Source organism: Taurulus bubalis, assembly GCF_910589615.1.
Source record: "Taurulus bubalis genome assembly, chromosome: 16".
NCBI classification, from domain to species: domain Eukaryota; kingdom Metazoa; phylum Chordata; class Actinopteri; order Perciformes; family Cottidae; genus Taurulus; species Taurulus bubalis.
This window is the reverse complement of record NC_136604.1, coordinates 17,466,593-17,488,782: the sequence shown is the minus strand read 5'-3', so window position 1 is coordinate 17,488,782 and position 22,190 is coordinate 17,466,593. Positions and strand designations below refer to the sequence as shown.

Genomic DNA, 22,190 nt, shown 5'->3' with positions numbered 1-22,190 from the left:
CTGTGAACTCTCTGTGTCCAAACACTGTCCTGTCACACCAAGAGTTCACCCCGTCTCACAGTTGTCCATCGAAACCAAGTCACTCAGGCTCAGCACCCTGTGATATCACCATCCATCACTTCCTCACCTTGTGCGTCGTGCCCTCTCTGTGTGTGGGTTATTCTCACAACTGGGGTTCTTTTCTAACCGGGGGAGGGTCATTCTATATCCCGATGTGTATATCTAAACAGGCAAGTTTGTTTTTTTCTTTCTAAAGCCATGTGGTGCAGCATGAGCTGAGCGGTTTTGGGGCCTTGTTAGGTTCGGATGACACAAGTGTGCAGAGGTGATCAGATCACGGTTCTTAGAGTGTTGCCAATACTGCTTTTCACAGCCCTGGAGCCAGTGGATCGCTGAGTATATTGAAGACACGGTTACATTTCCCAGAGCACTATTGTGGGTTTCTATCTGTACAAGTTTGTGCGATGCTTTGTCTGCAATCATTTGTGACTGTAATATTGTAAATAATAGGGAAATCTATAGAGATGAAAGCTATAAGGTCACTGAAAGTTATTTAATTGGTAGTTTGGATGGAGACATGTGCACTCTTCAATAAGTGTCACTATATTTTATCAGTGTGCTCCTCCTGCTACTGTAAGCTGTATGTGCACTAACGCCAAACTGACTTAAACCTTTCTGTGAATAGATGAGTAAGGCTTCTGTCAACAAAAAAATAAATAGATTAAGATGTAGACATAAAAACAGGCCATTGTATTTAGAGTAGGTGGCCTACTGTATAAACGCATCAACAGCATCAAGACATTGAGTGTTTTACCTCTCAGTCATCACATCTTTAATGACTTCATTAATAGTAGAAAATATGCACACAAAAAAGGAAGTTTGAACTTCACCTGAAGCTGTTTATGGCTTAGGACAAACAGCTGTTTCTTTTGTTCAAATTCACAAAAATAATAATATTACAATCAGGCCTGAGCCGATGACGGATGCCAACTCATTCAATCCATATGTGGATATGTGTGGGCCTGTGCTTTAGGCTGTGATCCAGAGGCGTCAGTAGGGAATTTAGGTTTACGTTTTATGGAGAAAAGTCAGCCCTCCAAGTACAAAACCTATCTTTCAAAATGAACAAACATTGGATGTCCCTTTAACATGGCGGCATACACTCCAAAAACTAGTTCAAAATTCATTTTAGCAATGATGCAGCCCTTAAACCCACAACAGTTCAGCGGCCTCGGCAGGGAACATGACTTGAAACCTCAGCACCCTGGATTGGGTTTTGGCAAAGAAACCTTTGCCGTACGTCGTAGCCTCTCTCACGCATATTTCCTGCCTGACAAAATGTTTGATTTGATCGTTGTAGGGCCTTTGAAGAATAGTTAAAATTTTTGGGAGGTCTGCATTTACGCTGTCTTTCCAAGAGGTGGATGAGAAAATGTATAACTGTCTCATTTCTGTGCGTTAGGTGTCATTAGCCTAGCTTAGCATTAGGACTGAAGACAGGGGTGAACAGCTTGCTCTCCATAGCTCAGCTCCAGCAGCACCTCTGAAGCTCAAGAATAAACATATTGTATCTTGAGTTTTTTATTCTGGACACAAACAGAGAACTTCCTGGTGTCAGCGACTTCAGAGACGTTAGCCAAGTGACAAGTGTAGCATTGTTTGGCTACAAATTAAACAAACGGGATACAGTGTGGTATTTAATGATTGTTAGAGGTTTTTATAGATGTGTTTGAATCTCCCCTTTTTCTCTTTGCTTCCAGTCGTCATGATAAGATACGCTAGCCCCGTTGTTATTATTCTTCTGTACTTAATGCACAGACATGAGACTGGTATCAATCTTCTCATTTAACTGCTCAAAGACAGCAACTCAGCATAATTACTGAAATGTGGAAATAAGTCCTTGAAGGTATCAAAATGCTTGTGAAGGCTTCATTGGAGTGGCACTATGCCTTGAAATCTCACTAAATGACAACCAGCCTGACTGTTTAATGCTATACAAACGTTCTCACTTTTGTCTCTCATCTCAACAGGGTTAAATTGTATGTTAATTGTTTGAATTTGTATGTTAAAACTGTGCCGTAAGCCAACTGTTCTCCAGTGAGCATGATTCCCATTTCTGAGCACCGCACACCAGAAAGGCCCATTGCACTGCACACTGCAAAGATGGCAGCCTCAAAGCGCCGGAGAGCACTGGTTACATTTAAAGGACAACTTTGAAAAAAGATACCTTCGAAGAAATGGCTTTTCAAAGACTGACTTTATGAGAAGAAACATGATTATTCCTAATCAACTATTAATAGTACATACGATAATAATAATACTATTTACGACAGCATTTGTAGTACAACAAACTTTGACCATCGTGTGTAATGACCATAATAATGATGGTGGCCAACCTACAGTCCAGATCCAGCCTTTCTCTGACTGTAATCTTAATCTTAAAGGAGTAGTTTGACATTTTGGAAAATACATTTATTTGTTTTTTTCTGGGAATTAGATGAGAAGATTGATACCACTCTCCATATATAATGGATAACGGGGATATATAATGGGTAATTGGTGAGCTTTAGATGTGTTAAAAGGCATATTTAAAACAGATGTAAAGAACCTCTGCTTTTGGTCTCTATGCTAAGCTAGGCTAACCACAACTTGGCTCCAGCCACACATTTAATCTCTAAGAAAGATAATACGTAAGTGAATTTCCCAAAATGTTGGACTGTGTCTTTAATGGTGAATGTTTTAAGTTGTTCACGGGAATGATTAAACCAACCTGATAGGGCTTCTGTACCAGAAAACATCAGCCGATGTTTGGATGGTTCAATAGCACAAAACTGTTCAGCTCTTGATCCCTATGGTCACATTTCACAGCTTTACTGAATAAATGTTATTTATTTTATATTTGATGTGATTTTATTGATTGGTTAAAAAAATAAATAGATGTACAATGAATGATGTTTGGACTCAAAGTTTGTTTGTTGTTGTTTTTTAACTATACTTGGTACCTCTTATACCACGACCTGGATTCATTATTCTGATATATTATATATGGTGATATGGTGATACCATTACATGTAATGGATGGCGATGAGTAAGTTGACATAAAGTTGCCCGTTTTGCACTCAAAGAGTTGACAACATCGCGCAGCTCGGTGATCTCACGCCTGCTTTAACAACATGAGAATCACCTAGCTCGTCGTAGTTTGAGGTATATTCTCGATTGCTAACATAGTTAGGGACTTCTTCCCTCTAATATTATGTTGATAATGTTTTTTTCTTTGAACACATGAAGATGGGGCGCCAGGACAAGCGATCACTAGCAGCCCCTGAGTTAAAAATTATGCTTCCAAAATCTCTTGATGGCGATTCTGCAGGAGGGGTGGTTATCCCCACCCTTCCTGTGCCAAACATAGCAGAAGCCCTTTTTAATGAGATCATTGAACATCCCATGTAGTCACCAGTGGCAACACGTCCCTCACTCAGAGGTTTGAGAGCTGGGATGTTACATCCGTGTACAAGTGTTTTGGTGGGTTGCGCAATAGCCATGCACTATTGTAACATATTGCCATGTTATTACTGGGACCAAACCAAGTCCACCATGCCACCTTTTATCCAAAACAAGAGTTACATTAATGGCATGATTATACTCTTTTTTTTTAGCAACATTAATTCCTTGCTACTGTGTGTCTCCACATGTGTTATGGGTTGTGTTTCAGAATTAGGGCTTTTTCTCAACACAAAAGGAGTTTATATTTATAGTTGTAAGTATATACTCCTTTTGTGTTGTAGTTACAACACATTCCACAAGGACAACTTTGAAGGCTAACTCTGACATTATTTTAGACGCAACATTCAATTAAATTTTACAACAAAATAGGAATGGTAATATAATAAAGGAATCTCTCCTCATATGATACATTTTGTTTACAGATATTACCCCTGGAGATTCAGATGTGAGCTACAACTGCATTATTTCTAAAATTCTGTCTGTAGCCCTACATCTGTTTTCTATTACATTAAATGATATGTGGATTAAGATTGATTGAGAAAGAGCAGCCAAAAAATAACTTTAATTTGAACCAAATCTCTGTCAACACACAATATACAGTACATTTCCATGGGTTTCTAGGTGCTCGTTGATTTCCCCACATTACCTGAACGCAACACCAATTAGAAGTGCGCTTTGCCAACCGTTTTCTTTAGCCCCGCCCATATTACCCATCATGCTCTTCGATGTCCAATCTTACACATTCAACAATCAAAACATACAATTCCAATTCCGGCAATCATTCACCATTGACTATATATCTTAAATAATAATATCGTTAGTGCATGGCTATTGCGCAACCCACCAAAACACTTGTACACGGATGTAACAGCCCAGCTCTCAAACCTCTGAGTGAGGGACGTGTTGCCACTGGTGACTACGTGGGATGTTCAATGGTCTCGTTAAAAAGGGCTTCTGCTATGTTTGGCACAGGAGGGGTGGGGATAACCACCCCTCCTGCGGAATCGCCATCAAGAGATTTCGGAAGCATAATTTTTAACTCAGGGGCTGCTAGTGACCGCTTGTCCTGGCGCCCCGTCTTCTTGTGTTCAAAGAAAAACCATGATCAACATAATAAAAGAGGGAAGAAGTCCCTAACTATGTTAGCAATCGAGAATATACCTCAAACTACAACAAGCTCGGTGATTCTCATGTTGTTAAAGCATGCGTGAGATCACCGAGCTGCGGCATGTTGTCAACTATTTGAGTGCAAAACTGACAACTTTATGTTAATTTACTCATCGCCATCCGTTGGGGTGATGATTCACATTTATGACCGTCGAATCCACAACACCGAATATGCTCAAGTATCCAAAATATATAACAGTTTATTAGAAGGCTTCAGACAATACTTCACCGCGACACTACTTCGGCTACAAGCAGAAATGCATCCTAGTAAACAACACACACACAGACAGAAAGTGTCGCTAAATACGAAGTACTTTGCACTCTCTTACATTTAACGGAGATATTTCAGTCACTGTAATGAGTTGTAGGTGGATTTTGTCAGGTTTTACAGGAGCGTGATAACAAGGCGAGCGCTGTTCTGCAGGAAGTCAAGCTACATCTGCGAAGTGCGCATGCGCCCCAGCTCTCCTCAATCTAGGGCTGCGTTTTCTCTCCATAAAACGGTAAGGACGAGCTATTTTATTGCTACGTGACTGTAAATATACTCGGCTGCGAATCGCCCCCCGATCCCACGACACCGGCGGTCGTTTTGGGCCGGGGGTTTCGGGTGTATCGCGTGATGGGGCTCGTTGCCGGCCGGGCTCGCAACAGAATGGAGGGGCAACGCCGCCGCCGTGCCGTTGTTTGCCGTACGTGCCGCCGCACAGGGAGACGTCATTTTGAGGGGGAGCGGAGAGTTAAAATGCAGAGTTACGAAGGGACGTAAGGTTCAGAGACAAGCGGCACGTAACCGTCACACTGTAAATGCAAAGCTTTACCCCCGTCTCCGGCAGTATAGTTCACACTATTCTCCGGGGTTGCCACATATGAAGTTACGCCCTTGCTTTGAGCCACAATGGCCACCGCCGAGCCGAGTCTGACTCGTTGTGTGGATTTCTACTACCCCAAAAAAAGAAGCAGTTAGCTGCCCAACGGCGGCCGTGATATGGTTTAACTTTGGGAGATATAAGTCTTTTTTTTATCCGCAACGAAACGGGTGAAATGAGCTCAAGTGTGACCGCCCACTGTCCCCCGCAGTTAGTTAGCGTCTCCCTGAAACACGCAAAACCGCGGGTTCTGTCCACTAATGCGCGAGGCGAAACCCCACGTTCACCGATACCGTTACATCTTGCTCAGAAATCTGACCGCTTAAAAAAATAATAAATGAAATAAAAATTGTGACTGTTGGCAATTTGCATACATGGTTAACGTTACTCGGGTTATGATAATGCAGCAGTCTATATGGTATTCTGATTATTGTTGATTATGTGCACACTACGAAAAATAAATAATTTAATGTAAGTTTGTTTTGCTCGCGTTAGTTCACACACACTAAAGAAATGTTGGGTCGGTCGTACCATTTCTAAAATACGAAATGTTTTTTTAAACCAATGGCTCAGTGTTTTGTAGAAATTAGAGGATATAACGTTATACTAGGGGATATTGATTAATTAAATATTTGTGTTGTTTACGTATTGATCAAGTTGTTGTCACTGTTTCTCAGCTGACAAGATAACATTAGCATTTAAATGACGTATTTCTAAATTAAGATTGGTTTCTGGTTTTCTTCATCCTCCCCCCCTCTTACAGAATGCTGTACTGGGTTTTATTTAAACTATGTAACATGCATATATGCACACGTAGTGCACTTGGGTTCTAAATGCAAAGCTATTAAAATAATATTTTTGGTTCTGATATCCAGCCATGTCACGGTGCAACTATGTTTATATTTGAAATACATGCATCCTTTATTTCAGATGAACAAACTCCTGGATAGCTGTCGTATGAAAGCAGCCCCCCATCCGTAATCTACTCTGAGTGTGATGGCGACCACCGACGAGGTCACGGTGTCCATGGCGGAGGTGGTGATGGTGAAGGGCGAAGGCGAAGGCGAAGGAGACCCCGATGACCCTAATAAGACTCAGGTCATCCTCCAGCTCCAGCCAATCACCACTGGGTATGTACCGAAGCCAGGTGTGACCGTACAAACTCAACAAGCGCAGCTGCAGCTGCAGCGTCAGTGCGTCACCGACTCATAAACATCTGCATCTGTCAGGAAGTCTGTCAGGGACAGCCAATGAGAGGGCAAGACATGGGTTGAGGGGGACGCCTGTAGCAATAGGAACTTTACCGTATGGGTTGCATTTGCAACCAAAGTTGTTGTTGCATCTGGGGTATTTGGATGTTTGCATGAATACACATAACATACACACTTGCTTAAAGTAGATATTTATATATAGACAGGCAGTTTTCTTCTATATTACAGAGAAAGAAATGTGAAAATGCAAACTCTTTCCTCTACAGGGAGGAATCTGCTGAAACAGACGCAGCCGTCATGACCGTTGAAGCACATCCAGGTAATTTATTCACAGAATAATATTCGGACACGTTTTGCACATCGCATTACAAAAAGCTCGCTTCCCACCAGCCTCCTCGGGTTCAAACTCTGCGTGTGTCTTCTCATTCTTCTAGAACAAGCTGATGGAGACAACGTTGAAATTGGCTGTCCCATAACATGTGGCGACAGTAAAGCCCTGTTGCTGGTGAAGAAGTTCGTATGCCCCGGAATCAATGTGAAATGTGTGAAGGTGGGTGTTCATTTATTTTTTATAAAGTCTGCAACTGCAGCAGGGTTTCATCGTTGGTCTTTAAAAGATGATCCATATGCTTTTATATTTGAGTGGAAATGGGTCACAATGGGCTCTAAAGTTAAAACACGGATGATGAAGAAGACTGTAACAAATGATAGTGTCACCAAACATTACTCTCCATCCGTAGCTAAAAGGCAACTAGGTCATGTAATAGCCAGACACACAGCAGTAGATAAACATGTACTACATCTATCGTCCAAAATAGCTACGTTGAACTTCCTATTTCTTCTCTCTTTCAACGCGTAAGCTTCAAATAGCATAATGCCGATCACAATTATAGGTGCATATGCCTCCAATGGTTGATTGAGTTGGATATCCTAAACAATTAAATATGATGTATTATGTAAATGTTCACTTTTAATGCTTACAGCTTGTTTTAAATGTACTTTTGTTTTCAGATTTTCTGCCTAATCTTTTCAAACATAGTGTTATGAATGATTTTAACGAAACAGGTGCTTGCTATTGTCAAGCATAGTCAAGCTGAACCTGTAATGAGCAGCTCTGAACTAAATGACATTAAGCACCCAAGGCTCACAGAAGAAATACGTAGCAGTGGTAAGAAGTCATGTAGGCTGCTGTCAGCATTGTAAAGAAAACTACATTAGATTGTAAAAAGCTGAGAACTAAATCAAACGAAGGCCAACAGTTTGCACAGCTTAAATAAAGTTAATCCTGGTCCCAGTTTCACTTGCGCTGTGAGTACCAACAGTACATTATGAGTTACCCACAATTCAATTCAATGATATGTCGCATTTATAACCGCAACATGTGGACCAAAAAGTTTTGCTGCAAATCGGGGCAACAACCAAGAAAACGAAAGTGAAAAGTTTGTATTTTGCCGCATGCCTTGTTGTATTTCCTGTTGACACAAAATAGTAACGAACATTATACCTGTATCCCAACTGTCAACATTATTATGTAGAATATATTTTACAGCGGTAGCATGTAGTATTCACAGTGATAGATTCACTTCATCATCTGTCATCATTATGTAATGCACAGTTCTACACATAACAAACCATCAGCATAGGAGGTTTAGTTTTAGATTTATTTTATTTTATGCAGCATGCTGGTATTTAAAATACCAATAGTATGCGCATTGATTTTGTTCTTCATGTAAAATCCAGCATCAGCAAAGAAATATTTTGCGTTGATTTTTTTCTGGTGTTTTATCCTCTGCGCTGCACATCAATATGGTTTTCGTATTTCTCTCTCCTCTAGTATGAAGACCAGCTGATCAGCCCAAAGCAGTTTGTGCACATTTCTGGAAAAGCTACTCTGAAGGACTGGAAGAGAGCCATCAGGATGGGTGGAGTCATGCTAAGGTGAGGGCACTTATATTTGGATCAGTGAACAGCAATCCATATTTTTATATTCTTATTGGTGTGTTCTGGTTGGTTGCACACTACACACAAGTATAATTTATTACAGCCTGCAAACCCTTACAGAAGTTACAAAACGATGACTATTTTCCGTGTGACTTACCCCGATGTCAGTACATCACTTCTGAGCTGTAAATTAAATGAAAATAATCACCTTGGCTTTTGAATAAACCTTCCATTACTCTTTGACTGATGACTGAAAAATGGTATTTGGGATTGCGCACTTACTGCATACTTTATGAACCAGAATATTCTACAAATGGAAATGAAGCTATTAAAGACACTGTGATATTAGATTAACAGATATTACAGCTAACCTGGTCTAACAAATTGGTCAAAACTTAAAAACAGTAATTCAAATCCCAGTCTTCTATGTATGTATGTATGTATGTATGTATGTATGTATATATATATATATATATAAAAATAAACATAGACCTGATTGAATAGATTCTACATTGTTTTGCATACATGATCCAGCTGTTTGAGTCATTATCAGTCTAACCCGATCCGGTATTGGCATCGGTGCATCCCTACTTTAAATATATGATAATGTTGCTCTGTGTCTGTTGGATTTGGACATCGGTGACTGTTTGCTAATGCGTTTGTTTTCCTCTTCCATTTTACTAACTGTTTGAAACCCTTCATGGATTCTGCTCTCCAGAAAAATGATGGATTCAGGTCAGCTCGACTTCTACCAGCACAGCACACTGTGCACCAACACGTGTCGCAGCACCAAGTTTGATCTTCTAATCAACAACACGCGGTTCCCTCCTGACGGCTCTGGACTGACCACGCCCACATCCTCTCAAGGTGAGAACACACCCAGGTCATGGCTTAATCAGTTATATTATGAGTAAATAACAATAACGTTTATTTCTTAGGCAGATTTAGACTGCAATTAAGTCCTAAATGATGAGGCATCTTGTGATTCTTCTTGGTAAAACAGGAACAAACTTATAAGGAAAATGTGTACCCCTGTGCAATTTATATTTTTGCTGTTTTACGCTTTTACTTGACTTTGTCACGCAAGCATTAGCTGATTCTGGGACATTATGACATGCTGCACTCTACCTGCACAACTACGACCTTTTCCTGAAATTTCTCCGCGCTATTTTGTGTAAATTGCAGCTCAGGTGGTCCTGGGTAACGGCGGGACAGTGGGCGAGGACAGAGCAGAGGTTCTGAGCGGGAAGATTGACTGGATTTCAAGCTCGCTGGAGGCGGCAGAGAAGAAGGAATCGAATGAGATATCAGGTCACAAAGAGCACACATCCACACAATTCACTTCACGATAACGACAACTCCAGTTGGACATCAAACGCAAGGCACGCCCGGGACTGAGACTTGCGTGTGTGTTGTCTGTTGATCCACAGAGGACACGCTGAACTTCTGGAAGGGCATCGCGGATGTGGGCTTGCTGGGTGAAGTGGTGACCAACATCAGCACGGAGCTGGTGGAGCTGCTGAACGGCGTGCAGCAGCGCAGGGAGCCCGCTGGCCTACAGGACACAGGTAGGGAACAGCGCTAATGTGTACTGGCTGCTGGGACAGCATCCTCCAAAACAAAAAATAAGCAGGACTTGAGGCTCGCTCAAAGGTGCATGAACGAGAAACGGATGGAAAGAAGGAGCAGATTAAGCTGCAGTTGGAAGCGGATGGATAAAAAAAAACATCAGAAAGCTTTTAGAAGGGCGACTGTTGTTTTTTTGTCTAACAATTCTGACTGAGTACTGAATGATTCATTTGTTTTACAAGAGCTGAATGTGTTCCTCCTTTCTAACTGACCGAGTGACCCTTTGATTAATTGCCGCACTGATCCCAGATTCCTGTCTGGTAGAGGTGGCCGTGCTGAGTAACCTCGCCCAAGTGTTCGGCTTGCTCGACTCGGTCAAGAACACGCTGGAGAAGAGGAGGCACCAGACGGATCCCAGCCAGGAGCAAGTCCTCAGCACGCTCACCAGTGAGTACAGAACAAAAACATGGTTCCTCTTCTGCAGCTGCCACATTGACCATGTTTCAGGTTGTAATTTAAGATGCACATTATTCCGGATGCACTTTAAATATGTCCGAAGAATGCTCCGGAAACCAGAATAAGAACGCCATATCCCACATGTCTTAATCGAAAAGTGCTCCATTCTGAATAAGGCCTCATACATCCATATGGAATATGATGTTTACATGACCCAAATCAAATTTGAAGTATTGTCATGTCCAGAATAATATCAGATTATTGCTGTGCACGTAAACGCAGTCCCTGATTCTCTTGGTATGCGTGTTCTTCAGTCAGTCGTCTGTCGTTTGGCCGATGTGTATGTTCACTTTTTTCAAATTTTTTTTTTAACAAAAACACAATTGAAAAAAATAATTGAAGTACAATATATACGATATTGAATATTTCAGAATGCTTGTTCTCGAAGAAAAATCCCTTTTATTGCCTTGGATTGTAGAATCATCAGTACAAAAGATTAACAACTGCATTACAAACTAGAGACCATCTTGCATTGGTATCACACCGGCCGCAACGCCGAATCGAGCCATGGCCGTAAAGTGGGAAGGACTGTCGGCCCATTTCCTACTTCCTAACCCCCTATTTCCAGCGTCCTTCCTCGGATCTTCGAACTCTGCCTTTATTTTTGCAACTTACATCTGTAAAGTTTTGCGACTGCCTCTTGCACAGTTGCGATGCTCCCGCAGTCAAAATATCTATCCACATATGACATAAATATACTCAAAAGTACTCATAACCGCCTCTGTTGTAGTTCCTGGTACAGCAGGTGTCTCCAGCACCACCTGGTTATTTGATTAACAAGTCAAATGGCCTGAAATGAATCTTAAAACAGTAAAACTGTTGAGATGCAGAACTCAAGAGCAGAATGCAAGATTAGCCGTGGACAGACACAAAGGTGCACGAGATATTGAAAAAGGAAAGATTTTAATTGAGTCAATGTTGTGTATGTTTTGAAATTGGACTTGACATTTGCTAGCTTGAGCTTGCCCACCATCTCTAATAAATGTTGATATTGATTATCAATATTAGCACGTGCAGAACAACATTTTATAGAAAAAAGAAAATAACTTTTTCTTCTGTGCTCTGTGTAGACCTGGAGGTGCAGTTGGAAGAACAGAGGAAGCAGCAGCAGGTGCGAGCTCTCTTTTCCTGCCCGCAGCCTGCCAAAAACAAAACTCCCACCAAGCGCCAGACCAAACGACCTCGTCTCCAGAGGCCCGCCTCCACGACGACCCTCCTGACCTCCCCCATCAATCAACAGGCTGTCATGCAGCCCCAGCAGTTCACCGTTCTCTCCCCCATCTCGCTGTCCTCCGTGGGTCAGCCGTTCACCATGGCGGGCCTGCCCATCGGCTCCCTGGGCCAGTCGTCCAACACGGTCACCCTGCTGCCCGCCGGCTCGCAGCTCTTCACCCGCTACATGGTGACCGGAGACGGAAAGGCGGACACCATCACCTTGCACCCGTCCTCGGGCCTCACGCTGGTGGGCACCACCATGCAAGACTCCAGCCAGTTGGGCGCGATGGTTAGCCCCGTAGAGCTGCTGCACCTGAGCCAGCAGGCCGGCGGCTCAGAGATGGTGCCCTTAGAAGGGCACGTGGTGGACGGCACCATGCTGGTGCAGCAGGAGGTGATGCAGGAGGTGGAGGCCGGCCAGGAGCACACGGTCATCGAGATCAACCCGGCTCCGATGGAGCAGGCGGTTGGGGTGATGGAGCTGCAGCTGACCGGGGAGTCGGGCGGAGACGGGGACACCCTGATGGTCCAGAGCGAGATGGAGGTGACGGTGGGTGCGGGGGGGGAGGAGACGCAGTGCCAAATGCAGGAGGCGCAGACTGAGGGGGTTCAGGGGCTGCAGCTGGACGCCAGTGGACAGTTGTCAGGTGTACAGATAGTGGTGATAGAAGAAAACACTCAGGAAGAAAACAAGGTCCAATGAGACACACCTCCTATTTTATCCAGCAGAACAGGTATGGACTCTCACTGAGCTATCACAGAGTTGTGAATCTGTAAATACACAGAATTTCCAAATCCACAATTTGCCTTGGCCTAAAACCAAGCTCTAGGGGTAGCCATTTTTCCTTATTTTGTGTGTGTGTGTGTGTGTGTGTGTGTGTGTGTGTGTGTGTGCGTGTGCGCGTGTGTTCATGCGCCTCTCAACTTGTTTTATTGAAACAAAGAGGCCTCACAACAAAGAACATACTGTATGCTTCTGTTTGATATGAAAGTATGATTCTGGTTTCTTACAACTCGGGTCAAATATTTGTAATTTTGGCTGTAATATCTAACTGTAAGAATAATGTTGTACTAGCCAAGTTCCATATGTGGGAATGTGTCAGTATTTCTAAACGGAAGAGAGGCGGAGCAAACACGAGAACAGGTTTTTAACAAATCTCCAGGTTAGCCAAACCTTATTTGATTTGTGGGTGTTGTGCTCATATAACTGTTTTAGTCTAGTAGCTAGTCTACCAACTAGCTAACATAAAATAAACACACAAAAAACAATCATTGAGAGCTTAAAGAGGTGTACAGTTTTCTCGGCCTGATGTCTAACCTAAATTTTGGTCTCACGTTGGTTGTCAATATATATATAAAAAGCCCCCAAAAACATTGGGAGGCCCTGTTTAAGTCACTCTGCGTAAACTGTTTACAACATGTCTGATCTTGCTTGTGTTTCTCGCCCCGGCTGACTTAATTTAAGAGATGGCGCTGTGTTCCCACATCTCATCAATGACCTTGGTCAGTACAATGACCTCAAAACCGAACAGAAACAATGGCCCAAAACGTCAATGAAAATACCTGAGTTGTAATGATCTGGAATTATCCTTCAAGCCTCCCCGAACAACCTGAAGACAAGAGAAATGCACTGCAACCGTGAAGTCCACATCCGGGGCTTTCGATGGCCGCTGACGATTTTATTTGTCGGTTCAAGTCGTCTTGCACCGACTCGGTGGCAGCGGGGCCCTCCGCCGTTGATCGGACTCACTACCAGTAACAGTGTTGCCGTCACTTCGAGGCTGGGATGAATTGCACTGTTGTGTTGTAATGTCGCATCCAAGCTGTATTGTTTTTGCACTGCGTGGCGTCCTTTTAGGGCTACAGGAGGACGTTTGCAACAATGCCCGCTCTCCATTCATTTCTTTAGAATTTGTGTTTTTTTTGTATTTTTTTTGTATCTGCATATAGTTAAATGGTAACCGACTGAACTCCTCTCACTGGAATGGCATCGCTTATGCACTTATTCTCTCAGTGGTTTCTTACTGCCTGATTTCATTCATAAACTCCATATAATGTGGATTATTTTATTGGATTTTTTTTCTTTTATTGTGATCATCTATGGCTTTATCTCAGTATGATAGATAGTGTGAGCTGCTGGGCTGATTGTTTAAGTCAATATATAAAACACATATATATATATACTTAATGTCAAACTTGGTATGCCTGTATTTTACACTTGTAAAGTAGTGTCATATTTATTAGTTTCCAGACTGAAGACATATGAGCCGCTCGGTTTAAGGTGCAAACATGGATTAATTTATGCTCACATCAACAAAAACCTGTTTGAGACTTGTCCATTTCCAATAATTTAATTTAACAAATGAGGGTATTTGCGAACTGACTTTGTAATGTGTTTTAATACCAGATTAAAACAGAAAGGAAAAAGTGAGTAGTTGTGTCAGTGTTTCACCACCAGAGAGCGCTGTGTGCTCACGCCACCACGGGCTGAGACTGGAGACGAGGGTTACGGCTGCGTGGATAGATGGTGGAACTGCTCTGCCGCTGTAATCTCTGACTTCTCCATGTGTCAGGCTTATTGCAGTATACAGCGTAATCTGCAACGTCATGGGTGCTGTCCGTGATGGACAGGCCTTTCTGGAGGCTGAGCCGTGCTGACGGGGCACCAGGGCCTGCTGGTTATTACATTCCCCTCTCCGTGTAGCCCCTAATGCGCCCAGACAGGCTGTATGGGAGGGAAAGGCGAGAGGATTTTGGTTATACAAGCACAAAAACAGCCACATACATAAACCAGAGGGCTGAAATGGACACCTAGATGAACTGATTGTAGGTGGGTTGAGCACAAAAGGAAAACATCCTCACATCAGCAGCTGAATGGGAAGCCGCTGGGGGCCAGGTGAGGGCTAAGAGGTGGAGAAACTGAACCGCGGGGGTCATTGTGTGGCTGGGATGTGCTCTACGAGTAAATTACAGAGGTGAGCCATAGGCTGTGGGTTGGTTTCCCCCACATGTTGTGCACAGGACAAAGAAAACAGGGGTGGCAGAACCATTTTTGCTCCATGTCGGAATCGTCTCAAAGGCTCCTGGGGGTTTGAAAAAGCTGTGAAAAGAGGGGCCAACAGGGCTGACATGCGGCCAGTATCGCCTTGGATATGGCAGGTTGAGCTGAGAATAGAGACACAAGCGTGACATCTTGTCAGTGTATCTTTCACGACGAAGGACTGCTTGGAACTCTATCTTTAGCATCGCAAGGGAAAAACGGGCTCGTAAACAACTTCTGCCATCATACTCCAGCGGATTAAAAACCATACGCTTGACATATAAATTAAGTGACAGACGCGGAGATAAGTAAGTGTTTTCAGCAGTGTTTTTAAATGGCGGTCTTTAATCCTTTGCATAAGGCTGCTTACTCATTCCATACATGATGACTGTAAGCTAGCCTGTTAATGAGCTGGGATTGTTAAGCGCATCATTATGAGGGCATTACCTGCTCGGGCCGTCACCCTTTTTCAAGTTTCATCAATTTCAAACTAAGATGACATTTGTTCAGGATGAACTCGAACGCAACTCACATCCGTGAGCCTTGGCCTCCTTTAAGCCTGTGTGTCCCACTGTGTCAGTATGTAATCTATGTATTTCCCCTTGTGGTGTCACACAGCTGCACTATGTGTTTGGAGTAGGCAGTCACAAAATGGCACAATTGACGTCACTCTCTTGTTAGCTTTGGTTGGAGACTCTGGCCCTGATTACGCCAAGACGAGCCGCTAGAGACGAGTGTTGCCAGGCAAAAACATTGTTTTCCTTCGGTCCCGCTCGGCTGTCATTTGCTCGTCTCTTGTGCCGTGCGTCAATGTCACGCTCGGTCCAGATCAAATCAAACGAGGCTGAACCTCTTCACCACCATCCTGTTTGGACAGCGGCACATGCAGAGGAAACGTTGATGTTCTCGGTATTTAATCACGGTGAACTATGTAATTCAAGGTGACTAACCATATCATTTGTCTGCTGTTTTGCCCAATTTTGAATTGGAGCAGGTCATTTTTGTATATTGTTGGTTTGAAATTTACATATTTTTTTTGAATATGTTTGAACATAGGTACAACTTTTTAATAAAAAGTGACTCTTCAATACTAATATCTTTTTAAGTTGATGATATTCATAGCTTTTGAATTTGCGGATGGTAACCAGTCCTAAAAAAATAAAAAGACCAAAGACTTGGTTCAGGGCGGAAGTCTTCGAAAGTCCCCGACAACCACAGAAGGCTCGACACCCGACTTGGGCAGAGGTGACCAGCAGCGGCCTGCAGCAGCGGGGAGCTAGCAGCAGCAGCGCTAGCAGCAGCAGCGCTAGCTAGTGCTGCTCCTACCTTGCGCTGCTCCTACCTTGCTACAGCGGGGACACTGACCGGAGGTAGGAGCGGCTTGTAACCCGACTTTTAGGGTAGTCAATTAATCAACTAAGAGAGAAAGAAAACAAATCGGTTATTTATGTAAAGCTGCATTCATTTATTTTTTTGGCCACTTGGGGGCAGCAGAACAAGATGAGAAAAAGAAAGAAAGACATAATCAATTAATAACGTATTAGCAAACAGAGCTTGCATATAACTTTCGGAGCACCAAAACTCCCTCAAAATGACTCTTTGATCCATTCGGTCTTATAACACTTGTAAAGTCTGGAAACATTCATATGATTACATTAATTTAGCGTGAGAAAGTGTGCCGGCAGCCCGACTCGGGGCTCTGTAATGCTAACATGCTCACCATGACGATGCTAATGTTGATGCAAATTGGATTTTGCACTGTTGATCAGCTAAAACAAGCAATCGGAAGCCGTCACGCCCACTTTAGGAGCTCGCTCTAACATTTTAGAGATGAAACAACTCGTGAGATGAAAAATTACCTTCAAATAAAGATTGATAATAGTGATTAGTTGCAGCTGTAATTCAAACCATATAAACACCCGTGGATTGTAACCTGCAGGCCCATTTTAGTGAAAGAGTAGCTCTTTAAAGCTCAACTAAGCGTGATTTAAACCTCTCTTATTAGTCTTAAGTACCAATTATAGAGCAGCAGTGATGGCTGGAGCGGCTGCCAATTGGTTTCAGAGGCCATCTTCACTTCATCTTGTACTCCCGGTAGTATACAGTGAACTGATGTAACATTACACCATTTCCAGGTAAAAATATAGATGGCAATTCCTCACTGCCTATTGTGGTTGCTGGGTGCAGCTGTCGGGCCGGGTGAGCCAGGTGTCAGAGGGACTTGAAGAGGAAACACCTTTGCCCGATTTTCAGTGAAAAAACAAGACAACACTAACGTCGGGTGATTTTTACCCGTGCGATTGTGGTTACGGTATTTTCATTGTGTCGCTTTTGTCTGAGTTGCGTGAGTCCTCGTGTAGCTTCATGCTGCTCACTGCCGTCTCTCTGCTCCAATCCCAGTTTTTTCAACAGGCACGTGTTCGGGTAAAATATACCCGACGTTACATTTTTTTCAAATGGATATTACCCTTGAAGGGAGACTTTTCCTTCACAGGACACGGCTCACATGTCCCAGGACTGGGTGGACCAAAGAACAAGTTCATAGCTCCGTTATTTATATTTTTAATCATGTTTCATTGACGATTGCCTAATTATAATGTTTTAGGGTTTCATTTAATGAGAAGTTCTCGGGTAAAAGAAAATAAAAGTACTTACATTTGCCTTGTATTGTTGTATTTTAACATATTTTGCTGAGAAGTATATTTTATCAGGTACATTATATCGGGTAAAATATACCCAACGTTAGTGATGGTGTTACTATGTAATGTTAGTGTTCTAAGCTTATGGCTTAGAACACTAAGAGGGTGAAATGTTTCTTCCACCTCACAGTTCAAAGATAGACTGCATTATATTCTCAGAGACGTATCAGCCGTGGATCTTAATGCAAATGGTAAAGGTTAATTCTGGTTAATTACTACTTGGGTGTTTTGGTATTTGTATCCGCTGTGATGTGAACTCATCAAAAATCCTTTCTGCGGTTGAGGAACATGCCGATGTCACCAAAGCGAAGACAGACGCGGACACGGGGATATCTTTCCCATCTCAAACAAGTCAAATTCCAAGACGATGAATCCTACACCGGCTTTGGAGATTGCCTGACTTTTCTCTCCGCGTCCCCGTGGGGTTGACATTTGTAGTTTTGAGTGATACGTCTCCACAACCTTTAATTGGATCTCCATGATATTTGCTATATCATCCCCACGGGGTGACTTGTAATATATTCCACATTATCTCGAACAAATGAAAAAAAACAACAAAAACAAAACCCTGGAACAATGCCGCATGTTTATCTTGGCACTTGACTTTGATTTTCATTTTAGTCTTTGGCCGAAAATAATTTTTTTTGTTTTCGTCAAATTATTGCTCATTTGATTTTGGTTAGTTCGTGTTGACAGAAACTAAATATCTTTTAGCCTCATTTCTGTTATTAATTTTCAAGCATTTTGAGGCATGGAACAGGCTGCGTCGTGGGGATACGCTGGAGGAATTTTAGACCTTTAACACGTCCTCATCTGGTGTTTGTTGCTCTGGAATTCAGTATTTGTTCCCTTTTATCCGCTGACGAAAAATGTTAAAAACATTTCGTCACATTTCTCGTCTTCAAAGGTTACGCTTTTTAATCTGTACACATACGACATCCCTTTCCAAGGGACCTCACATTGGATCAGGAAAAACTCCCCCAAAAAACTGGAAAAAAGGAAGAAACCTTCGGGAGAGCAACAGAGGAGGATCCCTCTCCCCGGATGAACAGAAGCAACAGATGTCATGTGTACAGAATGAACAACATAACAGATATGGGCATTGGATAATAATAACTGAATCTGAAGCATACAAGACCAAAGTAAAGATGTATTTCATCTAAAGCCCGTGCATGTACTTCTGAGCGGGGCCTCCGCAGCATCAGTCTGACACCAAAGCTTCTGACACAAGCAGCTGAGCTGTTGGCGGGATGTTAATCCAAACTACTGTATCATCCCAAACGCTCCACTCAGTCTTGCTTGAGGGGATTTCTGACTGAGGACTGCTGTGTTTACAGACAAAGAGGATTGTTGACCTTTTAATTTTTTTTATTTTTCTTCATTTTTGGGCAAGTGAGGCTGTGAGGGGAACTAATAAAACTCTGGCAGCCTGTCCCCCCCCCCCCCCCCCCCCCCCCCATCTCCTCTCTCTGCCAGCCATGTTGGCGCTCGCCAGCAGCAGAAGGTGCGACTTTCCCTTCTGCATGTTGACAAGCGGACGGGGAGGAGAGCGCCCCATGAGCGATGATGGGAGCCCGGCTGACGGACAGAGGTGTTAACCCCGTCGTCGGGCGGGGAGAGATAGTGGCGTGGTTGTTTACACACACTGAGGCCGGATTGTCACCTTGTCTGTCAGGGAAACATCCTATCTGCCTCCTCTTATCTCGCCCGCGAGACAGCCAGCCAGCTCCTCTCTTCTGGAGACCCGCCACAGCTCCACATCCCCATAAATCATTTCCCTCTGCCATACCATTGTTGCTTTTTTATGTCATTTCTATCCCATCCCACTACCGGATACTATATGCTCCTCCTTGGTCCTCCCATGAATTCCTCTCATACTGCTTGACAATGACCCTGTGAGGCACTGAAGTGAATACATTTACATTAAAACCTCTTTGTGAGATGAGAATTCATCACGACGATACTGAGGTCATAAGCGTTTCTTAAAATCCTTTATTATGAAGTGTGCGGCCTTAAATTATGTTTTAAATGTCCTTTTGCTATTAAATTGTGTTGGTTGCTAATCTTTGTGAAGTATTTAGACAGTTTAAATGATGTTTCTCACATCAGCAAAGTGGAGAACTGAAATTTATAGGATGAAATGTGGCTTTTTTTTTCCACCCACCAAAATGAACCGATGCAGCCATTTGTTAGCTTCAGCGCGAGCCCTTACAAATACAACAGGCAGGTTCAAATGAATTAAAATAAAGCCCTGGCACACCAGGGTAATTGGAGCCAGAAGAGTTGAAAGAGCCAAAGGACATGAAGAGGCAGAGTGCTGTTGTGGTGATGGACAGTTATTCTGGATATACATTTCAAGGACTGAGTGGGCGAGACCAGCAGAGAGAGGAGAGGTGAGGAGAGTCCCAGGAGCCAAACATTTTCATAAATTGATGGCCGCTATCGTTGGAAGCCTAAGTGGAGAAACAAATTGATGAGGAGAGAGGATGAGGATGTCGTAAAGAGCTGAGGCTTGTCTGTCTCTTATTCTCTCCTTAAAACGAAAGAGATAAAATGTTATCAACCGCAGAGTGGGACTTCCCATTTTAGAATTAAATAAGACAAATGTGTGTGCACCGCAGTGTCAAGACAGATAAGATGGAGACAGCAGATAGAGAGCCGAGGACACCGCTGAAGTCGCGTCGTGGTCGCCGCAGTTGGAGGAGCTGTAAATGCTGCTATTCCTGTGTGAGCGTGTGTGTATTTTTGTACTCGTGGTTTTTGCACAGCGTGTCCATAAATTACTCGCAGCGTTTACTCTCGGAGGGCTGTTGAATGAAAACACACACATGTCTGACCATGAACAACGTGAGTGCAAGACAGACAGCTGTACATCTTTTCAAATGACAGAAAGAAAACGAATCAATTTGATATGTTTTCTAAAACGTGAAGAGAAACTGTATTGATTCACGTTGGTAAAAGTGGGGCACTGAAACAGCCACTAGTTCAGAATAGAGAAGAAAGGAGTAGGTTTAGCAGGTTTTTTAGTGGTTTAGTACCATCCAGGTATTCACCATCTTAGTTTCACGTTAGCTTGCTAACATTTGTGAATTAGTAGAAAACACAAAGTACAGCTGAGGCTGATGGGAAGGTCTTTAGTTTCGCAGCTATTTGGACATAAATCAAAGCGACATTTAAATCAACAATAATAATCAATAAAAATAATAGTAAATAATCAAAACAGTAATAGTAGTGTCAATAGTTTAGCTTATAGCGAGTATAAATGCTAACCTTTAAATACATGCACAAGAAATTAAGGTGTTAACCTATTGAAGGTGTGAAGAAGTTATACGGCATAATCAAAGTTATTACAAATAATCCTGTGGGGATGATACATCAAATATCATGGCAATCTAATTAAAGGTTGTGGAGTCATATCACTCAAAAACTACAAATGTCAACCCCACGGGGACGCTTCCAGAAACGTCAGGCAATCTCCAAAGTCGCCGTCGGGTTCACCGTCTTGGAAACATGCACGTCGGCACAGTGTTCCGTGGCTTTCCCATGAAGTAGATCCTTTGGAGACATTTCATTGGAGAAGTGGAAATTGGCGCTAGAAGAAAGGTTTGGGGATTCACACCATGAAGTCTACATTCCTGGTGTGGATATTTTCGTCTTCACCAAAATGGTGGACCATCTGACTTGTCTGTGCACGCCGATGTTCGCTCTAGTTAGCGAGCTACATGAGTGGTGTGATGTGTTTCTTATCTCAAGACTTCCAGGAGCCCACTGAGAGAATAAGTGCATACCACGCCTCTCCTTTTCTTCTCCACGAATTGATGTCATAAAACCCAGTTATCTTCAACTGCACATGCGACATCAAACAGCTTTTGTACTAGACTCATAAGCACCAGAGCTGTTTCTCTTCCTCATAATCTTCTCTTCATCTCCGTGTTTTTATAAACTCCCAGACGTCCTCGCATGTCACGTCGACAGCAGGACAGGTGCATCCGTCAAGGCCTGATGGAAGCGAGTGTCAATGTCAACCCTTTGACGGAGGCGAGAGGTGTGAAACGATGTGCTGTTTCAAGTGGAAACGACGTGATGTGATGTGACGTGCGATGTTCGAGCACCACGGGCGCAGATCACAAAAGATGGGGGTTGCAGTCGAAGAATTCTTTCCACTCTTTAATTTGGTGGAACTTTGGGTGTTGGGAATGGTGGAATCAATGGGAAAACCATGGGATAGCAGCTGGTCGCTGATGGAGGCCCCGCTGGAGTCTGTCGGAGTTCCTGGTGAAGCTGCATGATTTCATTTGATTTGGAGAGGAATCCGACCCGGTGCCATCGATGACAATATAACAATATAAATATAAAGAATAACAATATTGAAATTTCCAATCTGCTTTCATGTAATGTAGCCAGTGCACTCATTTAGAACGGTGAACAGACTCATTTGTTATGTTTCCATTATCAAGAATTA

The 22,190-nt window shown here is 42.9% G+C and overlaps 1 protein-coding gene across 1 annotated transcript; it reads left to right on the top strand.

The window, feature by feature from the left end:
• Positions 1–6,533: 6,533 nt before the first annotated feature.
• gmeb1 (glucocorticoid modulatory element binding protein 1) lies at positions 6,534–12,692 on the top strand (the record flags this gene model as incomplete). The annotated part of the gene is made up of 9 exons (XM_079232211.1): positions 6,534–6,667; positions 7,015–7,067; positions 7,183–7,298; positions 8,583–8,686; positions 9,408–9,556; positions 9,875–10,000; positions 10,120–10,257; positions 10,568–10,705; positions 11,845–12,692. 9 exons carry the CDS (start codon positions 6,534–6,536, stop codon positions 12,690–12,692), a joined length of 1,806 nt encoding a protein of 601 aa, XP_079088337.1.
• Between the last annotated feature and the right edge of the window lie 9,498 nt (positions 12,693–22,190).